Source organism: Schistocerca cancellata, chromosome 2, assembly GCF_023864275.1.
Source record: "Schistocerca cancellata isolate TAMUIC-IGC-003103 chromosome 2, iqSchCanc2.1, whole genome shotgun sequence".
Classification (NCBI taxonomy): domain Eukaryota; kingdom Metazoa; phylum Arthropoda; class Insecta; order Orthoptera; family Acrididae; genus Schistocerca; species Schistocerca cancellata.
The window spans coordinates 971,041,571-971,067,113 of NC_064627.1; the positions used below are offsets into that span (position 1 = coordinate 971,041,571).

The 25,543-nt window shown below is 42.3% G+C and overlaps 1 protein-coding gene across 1 annotated transcript in view; it reads right to left on the reverse strand.

Annotated features, from left to right (window-relative positions):
• LOC126162931 (serpin B6-like) overlaps positions 1–25,543 on the reverse strand; it is a 98,814-nt gene that overhangs the window by 2,756 nt on the left and 70,515 nt on the right. Inside the window, exons 5-7 of the mRNA XM_049919754.1 lie at positions 21,798–22,012; positions 21,143–21,328; positions 9,233–9,371 (exon numbers count right to left, since the gene is read on the reverse strand). Of these exons, the coding sequence (XP_049775711.1) occupies positions 9,233–9,371; positions 21,143–21,328; positions 21,798–22,012 (540 nt within the window). The remainder of the gene's footprint in view (positions 1–9,232; positions 9,372–21,142; positions 21,329–21,797; positions 22,013–25,543) is intronic.

The following is a 25,543-nucleotide window of genomic DNA, read 5'->3' on the forward strand; positions in this document are numbered from 1 at the left end:
CTCATTTGTTAATAAAATTCCCCTAGACTCATCTGATTTACTTCGACTACATTCCGTTACCCCTGTTTTGCTTTTTCTGATGCTGATCTTATAATCTCCTTTCATCACACTGTCCTTTCCTTTTAGCTGCTGTTCCAAGTCCTTTGGTGTCTCTGAAATAATTACATGTCATAGGCAAACCTCAAAGTTTTTATTTCTTCTACCTGAACTTTAAATTCTACTCCAGATTTTTGTTTGGTTCCCTTTACTGCCTGCTCAAGGTGCAGGTTGAATAACACCGTGGATAGGCTACAACCCTGTCTCACTCCCTTCTCAACAACTGCTTCCATTTCATGTTCCTCGATTCCTATACCTGCCTCGTGGTTTTTGTGCAAGTTGTATAGAGCCTTAGCTCCTTGTATTTTACCCTACTACTTTCAGAATTTCATAGAAAGTATACCATTCAACATTGTCAAAACCTTTCTCTATTTCTACACGTACAAAAGCTATAAACATAGGTTTCTCATTCCTCAACCCATCTTCTAAGATAAGTTATAGGGTAATTATTGCCTTGCGTATCGCTACATTTTTCTAGAATCAAACTGACCTTCCCTGTGGTCGGCTTCTAACAGTTTGGCCATTCCTCTGTAAATAATCTATGTTAGTATTTTGCAACCAAGACTTGTTAAACTGGTAGTTATGTAGAAAAATATTTTCAGAGTCTATAATGACCAAAAGACGTATTGCCTAGTCATAATGTTTATTCCCTAACAACCGGAACATTAAAAAAAATATGAATCTTGTCTGGTGAATGAGCTTTTCAGCTTTCGGTGTACTTAAGATAGACACGAAAATAAATGTTCCAGTGTTGGTTTTACTGTATTTGTTTGCAGTCAGAATATCTGAATTATTAGAAATAATGCTCTAGTGCCTAAACCTAGTTATAGAAATGGGAATAAAAGTCACTTTTAGTATCCTGACCCTCGGAAGCCCCGTCGTTGAGATGCAGCCTATAGTACCGTCTGAGCCCATTCAAGGAGGATGTCAGCTGATATTCTTCCTGCTGCTAGTGCATCTGAATATTGGTGATAATGTAGAATAAGTTTAGCAGCACTGTGATCGACAAGTTACTTCCTGAATGCACAGAACTGTCCTGCTAAATTTACTTGATTTTTTTTGTCATTTCAATTGAATAATCGTCGTGATTTTTCTTTTAAGGTATGGCACAAGGTTATCAGTTTCTGGTTATGACTCCAGGAAATTCGTTTTTCACGGAAATTGCAAACTAATCTCGTCTTTCACGTTACGATTTATCTCTCATAGTCACCACCTGGGCAGAAGTACAGGGTTATTACAAATGATTGAAGCGATGTCACAGCTCTGCAATAACTTTATTATTTGAGATATTTTCACAATTCTTTGCACACACATACAAAAACTCATAAAGTTTTTTTAGGCATTCACAAATGTTCGATATGTGCCCCTTTAGTGATTCGGCAGACATCAAGCCGATAATCAAGTTCCTCCCACACTCGGCGCAGCATGTCCCCATCAATGAGTTCGAAAGCATCGTTGATGCGAGCTCGCAGTTCTGGCACGTTTCTTGATAGAGGAGGTTTAAACACTGAATCTTTCACATAACCCCACAGAAAGAAATCGGACGGGGTTAAGTCGGGAGAGCGTGGAGGCCGTGACATGAAATGCTGATCGTGATCTCCACCACGACCGATCCATCTCTTTTCCAATCTCCTGTTTAAGAAATGCCGAACATCGTGATGGAAGTGCGGTGGAGCACCATCCTGTTGAAAGATGAAGTCGGCGCTGTCGGTCTCCAGTTGTGGCATGAGCCAATTTTCCAGCATGTCCAGATACACGTGTCCTGTAACGTTTTTTTCGCAGAAGAAAAAGGGGCCGTAAACTTTAAACCGTGAGATTGCACAAAACACATTAACTTTTGGTGAACTGCGAATTTGCTGCACGAATGCGTGAGGATTCTCTACCGCCCAGATTCGCACATTGAGTCTGTTCACTTCACCATTAAGAAAAAATGTCTTCATCACTGAAAACAAGTTTCGCACTGAACGCATCCTCTTCCATGAGCTGTTGCAACCGCGCCGAAAATTCAAAGCGTTTGACTTTGTCATCAGGTGTCAGGGCTTGTAGCAATTGTAAACGGTAAGGCTTCTGCTTTAGCCTTTTCCGTAAGATTTTACAAACCGCCGGCTGTGGTACGTTTAGCTCCCTGCTTGCTTTATTCGTCGACTTCCGCGGGCTACACGTGAAACTTGCCCGCACGCGTTCAACCGTTTCTTCGCTCGCTGCAAGCCGACCCGTTGATTTCCCCTTACAGAGGCATCCAGAAGCTTTAAATTGCGCATACCATCGCCGAATGGAGTTAGCAGTTGGTGGATCTTTGTTGAACTTCGTCCTGAAGTGTCGTTGCACTGTTATTACTGACTGATGTGAGTGCATTTCAAGCACGAAATACATTTTCTCGGCTCCCGTCGCCATTTTGTCTCGCTGCGCTCTGGCGGCAGAAACCTGAAGTGCGGCTTCGGCCGAACAAAACTTTATGAGTTTTTTTACGTATCTGTAGTGTGTCGTGACCATATGTCAATGAATGGAGCTACAGTGAATTTATGAAATCGCTTCAATCATTTGTAATAGCCCTGTGGAGATAAATACTTCATCTCTTCGCTAGCTCTAAGAATAGGTGGCCATCTGCAAAGTGAAGGCTGGTTTGCGTCGCGGTTCCAGTCTTGATGAAGGACAAATTTTTAGCAGTTCGCATCTAAAATCATTAGGAAATCTTAAGAAAACTTATGCATCAAAACTTGTCTTGCTCCTCCCAGTAGCTCATAGTTCAAAAATGTTCAAATGTGTGTGAAACCTTATGGGACTTAACTGCTAAGGTCATCAGTCCCCAAGCTTACACACTACTTAACCTAAATAATCCTAAGGACAATGAGCCGTGTCACGGCTCAGCTAATTTGATTTACCCGCGAGATTATTTCACTTGTTTTCGCCGCAGTGATAGGGGGCGTGATGGCTGAGCGCTGTTCGCGCTGGTGCGCGAAGCAACAGTTGTAGAGGACGGCTGGGTCGGTATATGGCGACAGTGAAGGGGGAGGCGTGTTTATAGCGGTAAGAAGTGCAATAGTATCGAAGGAAATTGACGGAGATCCGAAATGTGAAATGATTTGGGTGAAGGTCGCGGTTAAAGCAGGCTCAGACATGGTAATTGGATGTCTCTATAGGCCCCCTGGCTCAGCAGCTGTTGTGGCTGAGCACCTGAAGGATAATTTGGAAAATATTTCGAGTAGATTTCCCCACCATGTTATAGTTCTGGGTGGAGATTTTAATTTGCCAGATATAGACTGGGAGACTCAGACGTTCATAACGGGTGGCAGGGACAAAGAATCCAGTGAAATTTTTTTAAGTGCTTTATCTGAAAAGTACCTTGAGCAGTTAAACAGAGAACCGACTCGTGGCGATAACATATTAGACCTTCTGGTGACAAACAGACCCGAACTATTTGAAAAAGTTAACGCAGAACAGGGAATCAGTGATCATAAAGCGGTTACGGCATCGATGATTTCAGCCGTAAATAGGAATATTAAAAAGGGTAGGAAGATTTTTCTGTTTAGAAAAAGTGACAAAAAGCAGATTTCAGAGTACCTGTTGGCTCAACACAAAAGTTTTGTCTCAAGTACTGATAGTGTTGAGGATCAGTGGACAAAGTTCAAAACCATCGTACAATATGCGTTAGATGAGTATGTGCCAAGCAAGATCGCAAGAGATGGGAAAGAGCCACCGTGGTTCAACAACCGAGTTAGAAAACTGCTGCGGAAGCAAAGGGAACTTCACAGCAAACATAAACATAGCCAAAGCCTTGCAGACAAACAAAAATTACGCGAAGCGAAATGTAGTGTGAAGAGAGCTATGCGAGAGGCGTTCAATGAATTCGAAAGTAAAGTTCTATGTACTGACTTGGCAGAAAATCCTAAGAAATTTTGGTCTTATGTCAAAGCGGTAGGTGGATCAAAACAAAATGTCCAGACACTCTGTGACCAAAATGGTACTGAAACAGAGGATGACAGACTAAAGGCCGAAATACTAAATGTCTTTTTCCAAAGTTGTTTCACAGAGGAAGATTGCACTGTAGTTCCTTCTCTACATTGTCGCACAGATGACAAAATGGTAGATATCGAAATAGACGACAGAGGGATAGAGAAACAATTAAAATCGCTCAAAAGAGGAAAGGCCTCTGGACCTGATGGGATACCAGTTAAATTTTACACAGAGTACGCGAAGGAACTTGCCCCCCTTCTTGCAGCGGTGTACCGTAGGTCTCTTGAAGAGCGTAGCGTTCCAAAGGATTGGAAAAGGGCACAGGTCATCCCCGTTTTCAAGAAGGGACGTCGAACAGATGTGCAGAACTATAGACCTATATCTCTAACGTCGATCAGTTGTAGAATTTTGGAACACGTATTGTGTTCGAGTATAATGACTTTTCTGGAGACTAGAAATCTACTCTGTAGGAATCAGCATGGGTTTCGAAAAAGACGGTCATGTGAAACCCAGCTCGCGCTATTCGTCCACGAGACTCAGAGGGCCATAGACACGGGTTCACAGGTAGATGCCGTGTTTCTTGACTTCCGCAAGGCGTTCGATACAGTTCCCCACAGTCGTTTAATGATCAAAGTAAGAGCATATGGACTATCAGACCAATTGTGTGATTGGATTGAGGAGTTCCTAGATAACAGGACGCAGCATGTTATTCTCAATGGAGAGAAGTCTTCCGAAGTAAGAGTAATTTCAGGTGTGCCGCAGGGGAGTGTCATAGGACCGTTGCTATTCACAATATACATAAATGACCTGGTGGATGACATCGGAAGTTCACTGAGGCTTTTTGCAGATGATGCTGTGGTGTATCGAGAGGTTGTAACAATGGAGGATTGTACTGAGATGCAGGAGGATCTGCAGCGAATTGACGCATGGTGCAGGGAATGGCAACTGAATCTCAATGTAGACAAGTGTAATGTGTTGCGAATACACAGAAAGATAGATCCTTTATCATTTAGCTACAAAATAGCAGGTCAGCAACTGGAAGCAGTTAATACCATAAATTATCTGGGAGTACGCATTAGGAGTGATTTAAAATGGAATGATCATATAATGTTGATTGTCGGTAAAGCAGATGCCAGACTGAGATTCATTGGAAGAATCCTAAGGAAATGCAATCCGAAAACAAAGGAAGTAGGTTACACTACGCTTGTTCGCCCACTGCTTGAATACTGCTCAGCAGTGTGGGATCCGTGCCAGATAGGGTTGATACAAGACATAGAGAAGATCCAACGGGGAGCAGCGCGCTTCGTTACAGGATCATTTAGTAATCGCGAAAGCGTTACGGAGATGATAGATAAACTCCAGTGGAAGACTCTGCAGGAGAGACGCTCAGTAGCTCGGTACGGGCTTTTGTCAAAGTTTCGAGAACATACCTTCACCGAAGAGTCAAGCAGTATATTGCTCCCTCCTACGTATATCTCGCGAAGAGACCATGAGGATAAAATCAGAGAGATTAGAGCCCACACAGAGGCATACCGACAATCCTTCTTTCCACGAACAATACGAGACTGGAATAGAAGGGAGAACCGATAGAGGTACTGAAGGTACCCTCCGCCACACACCGTCAGGTGGCTTGCGGAGTATGGATGTAGATGTAGATGTAGACGGAAGCGGCGGGGAGTCAACTGGTGCCTGTGGGTTAAGGACTGCGATGAGTGTGGCTGTTTGCGAGCATGTGGGGAGGACGGAATGCTCGCTTGCTTAGCGTGATTCTCCATGACCAGCTGTTGTTTGTTGGGCCTAGCACTCGAGTGTAACAGGAAACTGCATTGGTGTGGTTCTCGTCACCTGGCTAAGGCCGAAATTTTCATATACTTTTATTATATTTCATGATCATTACTTTATTATGTGGTTGGTACTTGTAGCCAACATTTTGTGATTTGAAATACTTCAGAGAACATCATCATGTGCCAGGTGTTTACTGTGAATAATTCTTAATTTGTTTCATAGTGTATGGCACAGTATCCACTATCATCGATCATTTTATGAAAGTTCTGTCCAAATTATTATTACATTAGACTTTGCTAAAATTGATGCGTTTAAATTGCAAATTTCTTAATTCTACTAATATTGTTTGGGATAAACCCATCTATTCCGTGATATTGCCTTATTTGTGTATTAAGTTGTGTTTCTGCTCGAGACTGACTGAACTGATTTTGGAACACGTGGGGCGAGTATTTAAATGAAAATTTGCTAGTTAACACAACCGTCGTGAAATTGAAAACTTTACAGTGTTTACTCATGTCACCTGTCGTTAATGTTATTTCTGTCTTGTAGCTTACTTAACTGATATAAAATAATTTAGAAAATTTGTGCATTTGTCACGAAAGGTGAACTGATGTCGCATGAGAGAAAAATAAGTGACATTTGAGTAGGGTTTACGTAAGCTTAAGTGAAATCTGGAGGTAAAAAAAAAGCCTGATTATCATTGCCACATTTTCTTTTTAAGCAGGCGGTAGGGAATTTGTTGCACTCTTGCCAAATTGGATTTTTTAAAGGTTTGATTTACATGTAGTAGGAATCACAAGTTCAATATTTTTCTGGTGTAGTTGTTAGTATTTGTACATGTTGCACTATTGTACAATATTATATACCTTTTACTAACAGTACCTTCATGTAATGGTTCAGAGTGGGGTTGCATGTTGTTCTATAGAATGTTTTAAAAAAATTTTTTATTGCTAAAATTTCCTTTTAAACTGTTAATTGTATTAACTTGCATGTAAAACCAATTATTGTTAAATAATAAATTTGTGTCAACAAGGCTTGGACCAAATGAATGTGCCTAAACCTTCCCCATCCTGGCTCTGCTAGCGCCTGTACATCACAGACAAACACACACACCCATGCCCGAGAGAGGATTCGAACCTCCGCCGGGACCAGTTGCACAGTCCATGACTGCAGCGCCTGAGACCGCTCGGCTAATCCCGCGCGGCAGCTCGTAGTGTAAGGGCGACAAACTAACGATACTGAACAATGGATAACATCTCTTTCCACTTCTAAAAGATAAAATAAACTCCGTCCGAACAGGTCCAAGACACTAACGGTAGTGAGGGACCGTCATGTCAGTCTCAGTTAAAGACATCAATCGATGTGGATATGGAGGGCGTGTGGTCAGCACACCACTCTCCCAGCTGTTGTCAGTATTCGTGACTGGAGCCGCTACTTCTCAGTCACGTAGTTTCTCAACCTGCCTCACAAAGGCTGAGTGCTGCCCATTTGCCAACAGCGCCCGGCAGACCGGACGGTCACCCATCCAGGGGTTAGCCATGCCCGACAGTGCTTAACATAGGTGAGAGTATTATTTTTGAAATGCCACATTACCACACTATTTGAGTATGAAGGAGGTCAGTAAGTAAATACACAGTTTCGAAGACCAAAGTGAGTAATATCTTACTAACTCACCGCAATAAAGTCGCGGTACAGTTACAAATGCTTCACGTTTTATTAAAACATTGAGGTAAGTTGTATTTTTATTAGTGCAGTGCACATTGCAATAGAGATTTCCATGAATTTATTCAACACAACCCAAAACATCAGTGAGAAATTAATCATCAACAATAAAATCGTCTGGCAAAGCTCAGGTAGTTTACCAATTCCATGCCTGTAATGATCGACCTCTTTGAGTCAAAGCCGTCATCAAACCAAATATGAAGCGTATTTTCGTCTGGAAACCAATTTTCTTGACGGGTGTTAGATAAGGATTGGGAAAAGTAAACATCTGACGGCATAAGATCAGAATAACAAGTGCGTGAGGAATGACTTTGCACACATAATCCCGAGTAGTTTTGTTAATGAAATCAGCAGGGTTCATTATCGTGCAGTAACAACATGCACTGTAGGTCTGTCAGTTGATTTATCTCATTACGGCCAAAAGGTGTACCTGTTATTCGTAACAAATACCAGATACGACACTCATATAGAGGTGTTTGTAGTGCACACTACCCTTGTTGAGACATCACATGCAAAATTTTGTATTGAAAAGCTGATATTTGTTCAAGTAAATGTCTCTTGTAAGATCTCAGCCGTTAATTTCTTTTTACGACCGTAAGATTAAGGCATACTCGTCCCCAGTAACAGCATTCCATATGAATCCTCAATGACGAAACTGATGATGCTCAAGCAAACTAACTCGTACAAGTCTAAGTACCGTCTCCCATGAAATGCACAGTGGTTTGCAGAGTATTTATTTAGATGGAGACGCAGTCAAAAGCTCAGAAAGTTTCTTCGACACATAATAGTGAAACGTCCTATCCTATGTCTTCCACAAAATGCAGCAGCTCAAGATCAAACCAGATTCTTGATGCTACATCACGTCAGATAGCCTTCCATCTTTTAGCAGCTTCCATATACAATACAGAGATGAAGCATGTGGCTTGACCAATTTTTATTTTGTACTGATGGTCGAACTCTCGCATCAGTCTGCAGACTGGGTAGACTTCTTACGTCACTGTTTGACAACGCTAACTTTGTAAAGCCATACCTCATGGAATAACGATAAAACGTTAAAAATGACAATTGTTTAGGTGACTTAAAAGAAAAATTCGAAGCTAATAACTGATTCAGCAACTTCGATAGTTAATGAGTGTGAAAGTTTGCAAATCAGGTTTTTTGCGCGATGCGAGATTGGGCGAGTAATGTCACAGATAATGGTGATGTACAGGTATACAGATATTTTGTCTGATTTTTGTGCCAGTAACTAGTTGCTTTAAAAAGCTGCTGCTATCGCGATGAAGGCGGTTGCGTCAACTCTTGAGCATCCTCAAGTAGTTGACCTAGAGACACGACGCTACCTGAGCATGTAACGTTTTGACTTGCGAAACAAACATCCACAACAGACTTACTAACTTTTTTCTAGCCTGACGAATGTAGTAGCAGTAGCAGTAGTAGTAGTAGTAGTAGTAGTTAACAGTAGTGGATAGTCAGTTGACGGAATCGTCACATAGCCCTATGATTAGTAACTTGGAACAGAGATCATAATTCATTTGTCAGTGGTGAAAGGTTAGAATGCTCATAAAGTGATGCATATTCGAACCGTCTTAATAACCGTGGTAGGAAGAATTTCGTTGACGACGACGTAACACTGCACGTGGAGTTATGCCAAAGAAGTGTTACCCAATTTACTTACCAGTTGCCGCTGCTGCTTCTGTGCCTTCTTCATTGACTTCTATAAAAGCCTTGTGCAGAACTTTGGAAACTACCAGTGGCTCATCACTAATACCACTCAAATTTGCCCTGCTGGCATCGAACATGTCAGTCACACCAAGCTGAAATTGGAATCAGGAAGAGGTTATAAGCGAATTTTTAACTATGTCTAAGATAAAAGACGCCATATTCTATATCGGTACTAGTAACTAACACTAAAGAAGAATGAAGAAACACAACATGGATTGGGTATTACTCTTCCCCTCAATATTTCAAGATTGTTATCAGTGTGAATAGAGCACAATACCCCACATCTCTTTTGAAATAAAGGCTCTGTAGAGCAATCGAGTGTTCACACAACACTTCCTTTTGGTGTAAATCAAACTGGCAGTCAGCTATGCCATATCCTCGTACTGAAGCAGCTGGAAAAGAGAACGAAGCTATCTCGCGTTACGAAGGTGATTGGTGTCGTGGAGTGTTAGTTCAGGACGTTTTCCGGCCTTTAAGTGTGGAAATAAGGGAGGTTAAAAAAGAGATGTGTGGGAGAGAGACGTAAGATGATAGACACGAGCGCATGCTGAAAGGTATTGCCTCCGACTTTATTATTCTGTTCCCAGTATCGCTTGAGTTATTACGTATCATGCACATTATTCGGTGGACTTTCCAGTTTCGCTGGTGCAAGTTCCAATCCTCTGTCGTTTGAGAGCTCTGAAATGCAGCGCGTAACTTGGAGGTGGTAACTTAATCATATCGGTGCGTGAGGAACAGTGCGCTGTAATAGAGTTTCTGAAAGCACAAATTTGTAGAGTTCGTCCACACATAGAACGCCTTCTCCTTCAGCATTACAAAGCAGGCTACACAGGATGTGACATCTGCTACAATCAGAGGCACTGGTTTCGCTGTCACCGATCATCCGCAATACAGTCCCAACCTGGCTCCATCCGATTTTCGTCTGTTTCCAGAAATTAAAGAACGCTTTCGAGGTATTCACTTTGAGATTGACGAAGCGTTGCAAGCAGAGGCGAGAAAGTAGCTCCCTCAAAAATGTCAAATATTCTACAGGGACGGTGTCAACAAACTGGTCTCTCTTTGGAAGAAATGTGTTTTTCATCAATGTAATTATATTGAGAAATAAATATGTAGATATCAATGACATAGATGTAGAATGTTAGTAAAATAAGTGTTATTTAAAAAGCTTGGAGTTTTCTCAGAAAGAAATCGGAGTCGTTATTTTTCAACACGTGACCGTAGAAGCCTGTGGGACTACAAAGGTAGCAGGACCGTGAAAAACTGTGAAGAGCTTAAGAAGAGTTGTGAAGGAAGGGTCATATATAAAATTTATGGGCATTACGGAAGGGGAAAATCATTTTAAGACACTTTCAACAGAAGAGAGAACTGGCTGTAAGGATACAGAACTGAGTTTCAAGATCGAATTAACTGCAGACCCAACAACTACTATAACTAAGTTTCTGGTTTCAGCATCAGTATTTGCAGTTATTTTTTGGGAACAAATAGTGCCACTATTCTTATACGTCCCCACCACCTGGTGGCAATTTCTGTTAAGTTTTGTAACGCCGTCTTTCTGTCAGACGAGTAGGGATGCTGACAGCTGACACATGTGACTCCATACTTGGTAGGGAGACTTTTCTTTTTCGTAAAATGGAAATGAGTGTATGGCATCGTTCGCCGGGAGGCTCCAGTCGGGAAAGTTCGGCCGCCAAGTGCAAGGCTTCTTTCATTCGCCGCCACATTGGAGACCTGCGCGCCGATGGCGAGGATGAAATGATGATGAGGACAACGCAACACCCAGTCCACGAATGGAGAAAAATCTCCAACCCGGCCTGGAATCGTACCCAGGCCCCCTTGTATGGGAAGCAAGCACGTTACCACCCGGCTATGCAGGCGGGTTGTTTTTGCTATCTCACTTTTTGAGTATTCTTTGTAATACCTTGCGGAAATTTAGTTATTATCGTCAATTGCACTTGTACTAATGGCTGTACTTTTCTTTAGCAGTTGTTCGCGCGATAGGCTGTGCCTGGAACGAGTCAACAAACAAGGGTTTCTAAATAGCAAGTGAACAATTATTATATGAATGCGTGATGTCTGTTCTTCGGACATGCCCGAAAGAACGACATAAAGTCACGATGCAGCTAACATCTATAGTTCCCTCCTTTTGATTCCTTTATCCACTTTCCACTTCCAATTTACATAACATGACCAGTTATTTTAGCGACCTATTCAGCAGTGACATACATTTCCTCAACTATACGTCATGGCTGCGGGCCTCCTGCGCGACTTCATGTCTCACTTTAAATTACCTGACAGGTCACGGCTCCTATGGTACTTATATGTACAAAATCAAGACACAGATGAACGATAGTTGCGGCTGCGGCATTGTAGCCACTCCAGGCCGTCAAGCATTAAGGACGCAGGATCCCAAAACAGCGCCGAGGATCTGGCCCATCTTGGACGTCACTGAAGCCGCAATATCCAGAAAGGCTGCAAACCGCCCTTCTTATTTTATTGCTTTTGTTAGTGAATATCACTGATTAGAAAAATTAGGCATAGGAAATTGTCGAAAAGCCAGATATAGAGGGCGAACTTACTCCCATTGCACATGTGCCAATAATTAATATTCTGACTGTGGGCCTACCATGCACGCCTTATCTGTTTTCCCACACTGTACTATGGTTCCGTCCTTTCCGAGATACTCTAATAGCAACAATGAGGTTGTAACCTGTGAATACGTTTGTATGACATTGTTGTTGTTGTTGTGGTCTTCAGAGACTGGTTTGATGCAGCTCTCCATGCTACTCTATCCTGTGCAAGCTTCTTCATCTCCCAGTACCTACTGCAACCTACATCCTTCTGAATCTGTTTAGTGTATTCATCTCTTGGTCTCCCTCTGCGATTTTTACCCTCCACGCTGCCCTCCAATACTAAATTGGTGATCCCATGATGCCTCAGAATATGCCCTACCAACCTATCCCTTCTTCTAGTCAAGTTGTGCCACCACTTTCTCTTCTCTCCAATTCTATTCAATACCTCCTCGTTAGTTATATGATCTACCCATCTAATCTTCAGCATTCTTCTGTAGCACCACATTTCGAAAGCTTCTATTCTCTTCTTGTCCAAGCTATTTATCGTCCACGTTTCACTTCCATACATGGCTACACTCCATAAATATACTTGTATGACATAGTTAATTTTATTCAACTTTAAATTCATACAATAGGTCCCTACTGGTTCTGATTGCACTCACTCTACACATGCCGTGCGCTCATTTTTCACAAATTGGTATGTGTTTACCATGGACGGTTCATTACTGTACAATCTCTTTTCATTACGTAACAATTTCCTCGATTCGAAATTTAAATCTGAATTCAAAATTAATCACTTTTATACATTCAGGATCTGCCATGCAATCATGATCTGGTTCTACTGATTATATTCGGCACTATCACAAAACAAATTCACGTTTTTTACGCGAGATGCGTGGAAACTAGCTATAGGCACCTACCCTGCTCTGTTCGACTGACTCAGTTCTTCGCGCTAGAAGATGTCCAGGCGCGTCTCTCCCTTCTAGAACGATGGGGCTTCAGCGTCCCGCTGACGCTGCGCTGTAGCGAAAGAGCGTGAGAGAAGATTCGATACTTCACATTTAGGATTAATATATGTACCTTTACAAGATCAAGGAAGACTTCGCGAGACATTCGACCACACGTCAGCATGCAGCCAACCCGGCTAGACAATAAATACACTCCTGGAAATTGAAATAAGAACACCGTGAATTCATTGTCCCAGGAAGGGGAAACTTTATTGACACATTCCTGGGGTCAGATACATCACATGATCACACTGACAGAACCACAGGTACATAGACACAGGCAACAGAGAATGCACAATGTCGGCACTAGTACAGTGTATATCCACTTTTCGCAGCAATGCAGGCTGCTATTCTCCCATGGAGACGATCGTAGAGATGCTGGATGTAGTCCTGTGGAACGGCTTGCCATGCCATTTCCACCTGGCGTTCGTGCTGGACGTGCAGACCGCGTGAGACGACGCTTCATCCAGTCCCAAACATGCTCAATGGGGGACAGATCCGGAGATCTTGCTGGCCAGGGTAGTTGACTTACACCTTCTAGAGCACGTTGGGTGGCACGGGATACATGCGGACGTGCATTGTCCTGTTGGAACAGCAAGTTCCCTTGCCGGTCTAGGAATGGTAGAACGATGGGTTCGATGACGGTTTGGATGTACCGTGCACTATTCAGTGTCCCCTCGACGATCACCAGTGGTGTACGGCCAGTGTAGGAGATCGCTCCCCACACCATGATGCCGGGTGTTGGCCCTGTGTGCCTCGGTCGTATGCAGTCCTGATTGTGGCGCTCACCTGCACGGCGCCAAACACGCATACGACCATCATTGGCACCAAGGCAGAAGCGACTCTCATCGCTGAAGACGACACGTCTCCATTCGTCCCTCCATTCACGCCTGTCGCGACACCACTGGAGGCGGGCTGCACGATGTTGGGGCGTGAGCGGAAGACGGCCTAACGGTGTGCGGGACCGTAGCCCAGCTTCATGGAGACGGTTGCGAATGGTCCTCGCCGATACCCCAGGAGCAACAGTGTCCCTAATTTGCTGGGAAGTGGCGGTGCGGTCCCCTACGGCACTGCGTAGGATCATACGGTCTTGGCGTGCATCCGTGCGTCGCTGCGGTCCGGTCCCAGGTCGACGGGCACGTGCACCTTCCGCCGACCACTGGCGACAACATCGATGTACTGTGGAGACCTCACGCCCCACGTGTTGAGCAATTCGGCGGTACGTCCACCCGGCCTCCCGCATGCCCACTATACGCCCTCGCTCAAAGTCCGTCAACTGCACATACGGTTCACGTCCACGCTGTCGCGGCATGCTACCAGTGTTAAAGACTGCGATGGAGCTCCGTATGCCACGGCAAACTGGCTGACACTGACGGCGGCGGTGCACAAATGCTGCGCAGCTAGCGCCATTCGACGGCCAACACCGCGGTTTCTGGTGTGTCCGCTGTGCCGTGCGTGTGATCATTGCTTGTACAGCCCTCTCGCAGTGTCCGGAGCAAGTATGGTGGGTCTGACACACCGGTGTCAATGTGTTCTTTTTTCCATTTCCAGGAGTGTAGATGCGGAGAAGACAACTGAAATCTAGAATTTACATTGCGTTTGTGCAAGCGATCACAGAACTGTAGATTCTGAGACGTTTCAAAGGATTGTGGAATCGCTTGTTACAGTAACGTAGCTGATGCGCTGCACTATGCCCAAGGAATCCAGTAGACAATGGCTGCAGACCAGAGGTAGCAAGTGGGCGGATCCAACACCAGAAACAACCATCCACATATGAGATGCACTCTAGCAAACGAACAAAGAAAAGTAGAATCTGTGAATTTATTAGTAAGTGGGAAGTTGGCTAAAGGGATTTATTCTAGTGGTCTAGCATAGTCACCACGGTAGCTCAGCATGTTTGACCCGAGGGTTAGTTTCTCTCTGTATTAAAAAAACTGAGTGAATAGATCAACAATGAACTTGAACCGAAGTCATGGTACGTCCAGCCCGAAAAAATGCAACGAACAATAAGAAACAAAATGAAAAAAAAAGCGGCAGCGTCTTCGATTAGTAATCAAAACGTTCTCAAGCCCGGGTTTGACCCCTGTCACCTCTTCAATTTTGAATAAAAATCAGCATTGGCGGCCGAATACTTCCGGTATAAGAAGTCACCCTCATTCTATCAACGGTTTGTTCAGGAAGGGCGGTGTAGCCGACACAGACTCAGCGCACTTTCTTGTCCGTCGGGTGGGACGTTTCCCATAAGGGGCGGAAGAATCAGCAATGATCAGCAGAAGGATGAAGAAGGCTATGGAAGCTATTGCAGTAAAGAAACGTAACATGTATCCACAGGACATGTGGCCTGTAATTGAAAAACTGTAATGATGATCTCTCCATTGCCAAAAGATTCTGGAATAGTCCCCCATTCGGATCTCCGGGAGGGAACTGCCAAGGCGGAGATTACCTTGAGAAAACGACTCAATAGCGAACGAAAGGATAACAAGCTACGAGTCGCGGCGTAGAATGTCGGAAGTTTGGAAATGGTAGGGAAGCTAGAAAATCTGAAAAGCTTAATGCTAAGGCTCAATCTAGATACAGAGAGGAGCAGTGAAGTGAAACGGAAAGAAGTCAAGGCTTACTGGTCAGATGAGTATACGGTAATATCAACAGCAAAAGAAAACGTTATAACGGGATTAGGATTCGTTATGAATAGGAAGTTTAACGGATCTTTTACGTTAGGATAAATTTATTTTATTTTTTGTTAGATGTTTTCGTTAAATGGCTGAATAAATTGTAATTAGGAATAATTTAACTAAGCGGAATAGAGAAGATAAAGTCAAAGAGATGATCATTGGGTGGACATTGTCGTAATGTAACGTCATTGCGTTGTTCGGGTGTTAAAACAAGCCGTTTGTGTTCTGTTCTGCTGTTCGATCGTGCGCGTTTCTGAAATGAATTAATTCGGGGACTAGAATAAACTTTCACATAATAGTTACGATTCGATGTTCCGACAAAAGGGGTTAACGTCAGTGTTAATTTGAATTGTGGGCGACAGGATTAGTTTTGACAGATACGTGAAAGCGGACGTAACGAAACTTGTTCGCTTATCATCCTTGAATGTGACTTCTGTTTAATTAACGATTGCGGGCTCATTAAAAGCTATTATCTCATGATTAGGATCACTCCCTCTTTCCTCCTAGATAGTCATCATTCATTAACATTTACGTCATAAGAAAAAGGATTATTAATAAAATTGATGTTAAATGGCAATTATGTGTTATTCCGTTAGTGTGGAACCGACGTAATATCTCTGAAATGACATTGATATATAATTTGTGTTAAATACTGAACTGAGATAGGAAGTAAATTGAAATTAGTGAACATTTGATACTGAGATATAAAAGCAGAAGCGCTTAAGGTTTCTCTTCTCTAAAATGGCAAAATAGGTACGAACTTTAACTCAATAGTCGACATTATGAATTTCAAAGACATTAGCATTTCATACTTATTTTGACGACGCGCTGTTAAACAAAGGAACGTTGAGTCTCTGTACGAGTAATAAAATTAAATCTAAAAACATAATTAATAACGGCGAACTCCTCTTTAACAAACTGTATTGCGTGTCGTCATCGGGCAATAACTGCTCAACCCTGGAGACTAGTGTGGTGAAATTAGAAGTCGGGCATATAAAACAAACTTAAAAATCCATTCAAGCTACAGTGGAGTCGGCCCAACGTGACGTGGGCAGTTATGGAAGGAATGGCAGACAGTGTGTTATGGTGAAGAGTTTAGTGGTAGTTTATCTCGCCAGAAACGACAGCAAACCAGCACCAACAACGGTAGTTTAGGTCTACATGCCAACGTCGCCAACTGAAGATAAGGAGATAGAGAAAGTATACGAGGATATTGAACAGGCAATTCTATACGTAAAGGGAGACGTAAATCTAGTAGTCTTGGGCGACTGGAATGCGGTTGCAGGGGAAGGATTAGAAGAAAGGGTTACTGGAGAATATGGGTTTGGTACTAGGAATGAGAGAGAAGAAAGGCTAATTGAGTTCTGGAATAAATTTCAGCTTGTAACTGCGAACTCTCTGTTCAAGAATCACAAGAGGAGGAAATACACCTGGAAAAAGCCGAGAGATACGGAAAGACTTCAGTTACTTTACATCGTGGTCATACAAGGATTCCAAAATCAGATATTGGACCGTAAGGTGTATCCGGGAGCAGATACAGACACAGATCACAGTGTAGTAGTGGTGAAGAGTAGGCAGAAATTTAAGAGATTACTCATGAAGAATCACTATGCAAAGAAGTGCTTACGGTAATACTAAGGAATGAAAAGATGCGTTTGATGTTCTCTAAGGCTATAGGTACTGCAGTAAGGAATGGCTTAGTAGGCAGTGCAGCTGATATGTTTAAAAAGGGCAATCACAGAATTTGGAACGAAAAACATAGGTACAAAGAAGGTAACTTCGAAGAAACCACTAACAACAGAAGAAGTAGTTCATCTGATCAATGAAAGAAGTGAGTACAAAGAAATTATGGAATACAGAAATACAAGTCGCTGAGGGATGAAACAAACAGGAAAGGTGAAGAAATCTAAAAAGAAATGATTTTCGGAGGGACTGACTCAGCATACAGAAAGTTAAAAAAAGCCTTCGATGCAATTAAAATAAAGGGTGGTAACATTAAGAGTGCAACGGATTTCCACTTTTAAATTCAAAGGAGAGAGCGGATCTACATTTACGAGGGCATTTCGAAAAGTAAAGATACTATGGCTGGCAGTCCTTAAATAGAACATTTATTTAGAAAACGTCAGTTACATCTTATTAACTGGATTATTTGTTATTTTTCGACATAATCACCCCCGTTATCCAAACATATGTTAAGTCGGTGCACAAGCTTTTGTATCTCTCAGTCACAGAAGGTAGCCACCTGTTGTCGGAACCACATTTCAACTTCAACTTTGATCTCTTCATCGTCGTGGAATGATTTTCCACCAAGATGTGACTTCAGGTAACGGAAGACGTGGAAGTCGGTGGGCGCAAGGTCCGGGCTGTATGGCGGATGGCCAATACGTCCCACTTGAATTGTTTGAGTAGTGCTTCGGTTACGAGCGCTGTGTGAGGCCGAACGTTGTCATGAAGCAAGCGGACTCCACTTGTCAGCATTCCCCTGCGTTTGTTTTGAATTGCCCTTCGAAGACGTTTCAAAGTCTGGCAATATGCAGCATCATTAATCGTCGTTCCAGGAGGCATAAATTCCAACAGAAGAATGCGTTGTCCGTCCCAAAAAACAGAAGCCATGATTTTCTTCGCTGAAATCGACGTTTTGCATTTCTTGGCTTTTGGTGAATTCGAATGGCGCCATTGCACTGACTGTTGCTTGGATTTAGGTGTATCGTGATAAACCCACGTCTCGTCACCTGTCACAATGTGATCAAAGAACTCATCACCTGCTTCAGCATAGCATGTGAGGAAGTCGAGTGCAAAGCCCATCGTTTTCTTTTTGTGGTCTTCCGTTAACAGTTTTGGAACCCAGCGCGCACACAATTTCCTGTACCCTAACTTCACAGTCACAACGTCATAAAGAGTTGTCATTGACACGTCCGGTATGATCTGATGCAATTTTTTCAATGTGAGACGTCTATTCGCACGAATTGCTTCCTCCGTTCTCCGAAGAAGGGCATCAGAGACCACAGATCGCCGACCTGTTCTTTGTTCGTCATGAACATCGGTCCTACCTTCAGAGAAATGACGACAACATTTCGTTAAATTTTGTCGATTCATAATGTTCCCACAAACAGAAACAATTTCTTTGTGAATATCCGCTGGTTGCTGACCTTTTGCATGAAGAAAACGTATGGCAGAGCGCACTTCGCATTTGGAGGGATTCTGAATCGGCGCAGACATTTTAAACACGACCTACTCCAACCAGAAGTAACGTTCAACTACCGAACGACCGCGAGGAGAAAGCTACCGGTTCAAGGTTAACACCCGTGTTGCCAACTTGCTCGCCAAAACTCTTCTGTTCCTCTGGCGTACGGTGTATCTTTACTTTCCGAAATACCCTCGTACATCTACATCTACATGTACATAGATACTCCACAAGCCACCCTAAGGTGTGGGGCGGAGGGTACCCCGTACCTTTACTAGTCACTTCCCTTCTTGTTCCATTCGAAAACAGAGCGAGGGAGAAACGACTGTCTGTACGCCTCCGCATGAGCCCTAATTTCTCGTCTCCTATCGCCGTGGTCCTTACACGCGATTTATGTTGACGGCAGTAGAATCACTCGGCAGTCAGCTTCAAAAGCCGGTTCTCTAAATTTTCTCAATAGAAAAGAACGTCGCCTTGCCTCCAGGGATTCCCATTTGAGTTAAGGAAGCATCTCCGTATCACTTACATGTTGTTCGAACCTACCGGTAACAAATCTAACCACCCGCCTCTGAATTGCTTCGATGTCTTCCTTCAGTCCGAACTGGTACGTATTCCAAACACTCAAGCAGAACTCAAGAATAGGTCGCATCAGCTTCCTACATGCTGTCTCCTTCACAAGTAAGCCACCGGTTCCTAAAATTCTCCCAATAACCCGAAATCGACCGTCTGGCTTTCCTACCAGAGTTTTCACATCCTAGTTCCACCTCATATCGCTTTTCAACGTTATGCCCAGATGGAAAGAGTAGATTGAAGGCCTCTGTGAGGGGGAAAATTTGTCTGAAGAGACAGTAGTAGATTTAGAGAAGCTAGGGGATCCAGTATTTGAATCAGAAAGTAAAAGAGCTTTCGAATACTTAAGATTTAATACGGCTGAATGGATAGATAACGTACATAACGTACCATCAGAATTTCCAAAATCATTGGGGAAAATGGCAACAACACGACTATTCACTTTGTAGTGTCAAATGTATGAGTCTGGTGATGTACCATCTGACTTTCGGAAAAAATATCTTCAATAAAGTTCCGAAGATTTCAAGAGCTGTCACGAACGGAAAGTCGCGCACAATCAGCATAACAGCTCACGCAGCCAAGTTTCTGATAAGAATAATATGCAGAAGAACTGGAAAGAAAACTGATAATCAGATGATGACCAGTTTTGCTTCAGGTTAGATGAATATACCACAGAGGCACTTCTGATGTTGCGGTTGATAATGGAAGCAAGAGTAAAGAAAACTCAAGATGCGGTCATATTATTTGTCGACCTGCTAAAAGTATTTGACAGCGTCAAGTGGTGCAAGATGTTCGAAATCATGAGGAAAGTAGGAGTAAGCTATAGGGAGAGACGGGTAATATACAACGTGTACAGTAACCATGGGGGAATAATAAGACTGGATGACCAAGAACGAAGAGCTCGCATTAAAAAGGGGGTATGTGAAGGAGGTAGCCTTTCGTCCCTACTGTGCAATCTATACATCGGACAAAGAATGATGGAAATAAAACATGGTTCAGGAGTGGAATTAAAATTCCCGGTGAAAGGATATCAACGATTCGATTCGCTGACGACATTGCTATCCACAGTGAAAGTTAACAAGGATTTACATGATCTGCTGAACGGAATGAACAGTCCATTGAGTACAGAGTATGGAGTGACAGTAAATCGAAGAAAGAGAAAAGTAAAGAGAAGCAGCAGAAATTAGGACAGCGAGAAACTTAACATCAGCTTGATAGTCACGATGTAGGTGAAGTTAAGGAATTCCACTACTTGGTTATAATGACTGACGGAGACGAAGGACATCAGGAGCAGACGTGCTGCCGAAAAGGAAATTCCTGTCCAAGAGAAATCTACTAATTTCAAACATAAGCTTCAATTTGAGGAAGAACTTTCTGAGAATTTATGTTTGGAACACAACATTGTATAGTAGTGAAACATGGACGGTGGGAAAACCGGTACAGAAGAGAATCGAAGCATTTGAGATGTGGTGCTATAGACTAAATGTTGAAAATTACGTGGATTGATAAGGAATGAGGGGGTTCTGCGCAGTATCGAAGAGTAAAGGAGTACATGGAAAACGTTGACAAGAAGAAGGGACAGGATGATACGATATTCGGGAATAATTTCCATGCTAAAAGAGGAAGCTGTAGAGGGTAAAATCTGTAGAGAAGACAGACACTGGAATACTGGAATACATTCAGTAAATAATAACTGTGGATGTAGGCTTCAAGTTTAAATAAACAAATAAACACTTTATGCAGGTATTCTATTAGGAAGTTACAGGTTAGTGTCGACATAGCTTTGAACGTTTGCTTCATGTAACTACTCGAGTCATCTAAATACTGTTAGTAATTTAAATTACTTTTGTATTCACTTACTGCTTGTAACGTTGCTGAAAGCTCCTTTTCATACTCCAATCTGAATTTTGGTAAAAACACAACCACCTCCCGTTTGCTCATTCCGGATAGAATTTCTTGAAGGTTTATGTTGACAAGTTTCTTCTCAAGATTCGGAAGGCCGTTTTGCTGTCTCGGTAGTATTATCATCATATTCACCCTCTCCCCCTGTTGCATGAAAAAGAAAATTAGCGAATTTCAAATGTTACTTGGCTCACAAGTATTCTGCTCTGTATGAAGGTCACAATTCCACACTAATTCTGCGCCGTCGAAAGCTCACAATTCCACACAAGGTACAGAAGCGGGAACGCCTTTTAGATAACACACACTTAAGATAATACATTCAATTAGCAAAATAGAGATGGGAAAAATTAAACTATGAGACGGAGTGTAGACTTTATGATATCAAAACGAGGTTAATTTTTCCACTTCCGTAGTTTCTGTTTTTGCTTTTCACCAATAATGCAACAATGACCTTACATTTATTTCCGGAAGAGCAATTTTGTCATCCGTGTCTCACACGTGAAAGGATCATAACTAGTGATAGGAACTCATAGAAGATCTGTTCCTTTGTAATAGTATTCTAAACCTTGTAATTTAGCGAATAGTTATTACAGGTAAATGTTTAGTACCATACCTTGTACGGGAGAAGCAGAACCTGAGATTCCAGTTGAGGTACGTCAGAGTATTTGAACTGTTCCTTAATATTCATCATGTCCACATCTTTTGTTGATCCTGGGGCAACATGAAATGGTGTTGATATGGTTAACTCTTTATTAAAAGTCTTTAGCCAATCACCCTTGAAGTAAATGGCATTCACCAACACCATCTGGGTCAGCTGACTCAGAACACCTGAAATAGAATTCGCCTGCTTATGAAAGTGATATTGCACTAAGATTACTAATCCGATATTTATTTCGTTCCCTGGTGCAAGCAGAACGCCAGTACTCAACCATGCACCGTTGTAAATACGTCACGCTAATTGCTTGTCGAAAACTTTCAGAAGAAAGATCAGTAAGATTTTTTACTTTATAATTAACTGCAACGTCAACGGTAATTTAGGTGATGTGGTTATGGTTTACGCTACTCATGCGCGTTTTTCTCTCTCATATGACTACAATACAAATATATTTCCTCACGTAAATGACAACTGTTGCAGTGTCTGCGATATTGTCTGAAAAATAACTTTCCAGTAATATATTTACTGACGTAACGATTTCCGTTACCCAGCCAGAGAGTCCAAAGGTGAGGGTTACGTCTTAGTTACCTCATTGTCAAACAGATCAAATACCTTACGGTGGTTATCAGAATGGACTCCGCATTCGTCAGGTGGAGTTCAAATCCCCGGCCGGACGTCCTGATGTTGGAATCCATCCCGACATCGTTCCACTGAGAAACATCGTACTACAGTTCCTTATTCCAACCACTGAACGAAGGCTAAAATAACCTGTAACGAAATAAGTTACGAGTTTGCATACCCAGTAAAAATGTTATTTCGACTTGTTATTTTTTGCCTCGGGTGACAGTTGGGATTGGGGGGGGGGGGGGATCACAGCATCTATCTACGATATTTAGCTGTGAGGTTATGCAAGAGTTCGGTAATATTTAAACCAGCGGAAAAATATTCTTATCGGAGCACAAAAATTTTAATATGTTCCTGTTTACTTTAGAAGAGCCTGACTGAAAAGTCATATACCAGCTCCCTCCTTTTACGTTCCTCGGTACCTTTAAAAATTTACCCAAAAATTTTGGCATGCGAACATATTTGCGCTTTTTCTTAACATGCAACTCACCTCAAATATTGCCCAATTCAGTCCTAGAAACCGAAGCTTGGAGTGACAAATTATCTAAATTTAAGGCTATCTAGTGAGGGATTAGATTGTCTCTTGTCAGAAATGCTACTCCTCCTCCACTTACATCATCTCGGTTAGCTCTATCTGTATTGGAGCTTTTGACCAAAAATTGTCTATTCCGCTGGATCGAAGTACCCCATATTGCTGCAGCACTGTTAAAGCTGTCTTACTAAACTTCCTTTATTTGAAATAACGGAGCTATTACTCCGCTGTAAAATGTTAAATGACGTTAAACTGTATTAGTTGATCATCAGTCGACGATTTTACTTAAGGTGACCTTGTATTTCGTTAACTTCGTATTTCTTCTGTCCAGTTAAGCATTAAATTCACAGCTTTCAGCCCAAAATATCACTGAACCCCGAACAACATCATTTGACCGTGACTTCGTGCCCATAACCGTATCGTATATAAGTGATACTAGCTTTGGGGCACTATTCCTTAAGCCGTCGGCACACGGACCGTGCATTCTAACGTTGAGCGTTGAGCGTGCCGAGTATCTGACGTCATAGCGTGGAATAGCACGTTCGGGAGTCTTTCCGAACGTGCAGAGCAATATCTGGCATGTCAGATATTCTGAGCGTGCGTCTGAGCGTTGACCAATGAGATGGCACAACGCCACAACGTCACACGCACGCCGTCTCTCATCAGTACAGAGTTGTGAGGCGCCATATTGGCGTTCATTTCAAACCTATATGAATATATGCCGTTTCTGAGCACCAGCAAATTGGGAATCACAGAAATACCCGTTGTTAGTTGTGTGATTCATTCCAATAAACTTGTGAGGAACATCGTATTCGTGGCAAAAGAATTATTGTAACTTGCGTATTATGAGAGTAGGCTATTTGAAGGCAGCGACGCACTGAAGATCCACCAAAAACGCATTGTTCTTGGTACAATTTGTTATAATTAAATTTCAATCAGTAACATAATTATCTACGATTAACGGTTTTAGCAAGCCATAATACAATATGATTAAGTACCCCAAGAGTGTAAGGGGTTTAGCGTAATGGTTAGCGTCTCTGTCGAAGAAGCTCTTTTTGTTGGGGCGGTGGTTCGCGTCTTAACACTACAAAATTTTTTTCCCCTAACATTCGCATTATTAGGTTCTGATACTTTATTATTAGTTTAATATAAGTATACGCTATAATATTTGATGTTATGTAAATATAAGTTCACCTTTTTTTGAGGGGTGACTTTGTTCGATTGGCTTAATCTACAGGACAGGTTGCGCTACTTGTATAAAGTTATTTTGTTCCTTTTTCTTTTACGCTTCGTAATTCACATGTTGCAAGGATTCTGCTACTGGGTAGGAACAGTGATCAAGTAAGCCTGACCCTGGAGTTTTACTAAAATGTGGGAATGATGGAATAATGTTCATCGTATGCAGAGAAGTATTCTAACTTGTACCTCGCTGTTTGTAATGCAACTGTTATAAGCCTGTGTCCTTATTGATTGGACATGGTACTTTCCCTTTCGTGGACGATGGAGAAAATGTGCGTTTTAATAGAGCTAACGTGGGAATTTTACGCACGCCCGTTGAGTAAATAGTGTGATTTACGAACTACTAGAAACAACTGCCGCTGGAGTGCGTTGCGATCGCGTACACCACTTTGGGGCCCACGTACCGTATGCACAAGTCGCATCGTTCCTAAGCGTTCAGCAGCACGCTCAACGTTAACGTTCGACAGCACGGTCCGTGTGTCGACGGCTTTAGAGTGTTGATCGCCTCATAGACACCAACGATATTGCGACATATCCTGTAACGTAAACACTGGAAACATTGTTTCACTGCTGGAATGCATGGACTTACTCCACACTGCGTGCTATACATGTCAAAATTACTGCAGAAGGACTGAAGAGTCCAACGTCAGGACACTGGCCTGCATTTTATAACGAGTTATACGCCGTTCTAGGTGACAAGTTAATTTGATGACGCGAACGTCGGGTGACATTACTTCCAAATCAGTATAGACACATCTGATTACTTCCTTTTAAACAGCTTCTTGTTGTTGATGTGGTCTTTTGTAATGACTGGTTTGATGCAGCTCTCCAGGCTACTCTATTCTGTGCAAGCCTCTTAATATCAGAGTAACTATTGCATCCAACATTCTTCTGAATCTGCTTACTGTATTCATCTCTTGGTCTCCCTCTACGATTTTTACCTCCCACTCTTCCCTACAATACTAATTTGGTGATCCCTTGATGTCTCAGAATGTGTGCTCTCAACCGATCCCTCCTTCTAGTCAGGTTGTGCCAGAAATTTCTTTTCTGCTCAGTTCTGTTAAGCACCTCTTCTTTAGGTGTGTGATCTCCCCATTTAACCTTTAGCATGCTTTTATAGCTGCACAATTCTAAAACTTCTATTTTCTTCTTATCTAGACTGTTTCCCATGTTCCTAGCACTTAAATCTATGTTCGATGCCAACAAATTTCTCTTCTTCACAAACGCTTTTCTTCCCATTGCCAATCTACATTTTATATCCTCTCTACTTCGGCCATCATCAGCTATTTTACTGCCAAAATAGCAAAAC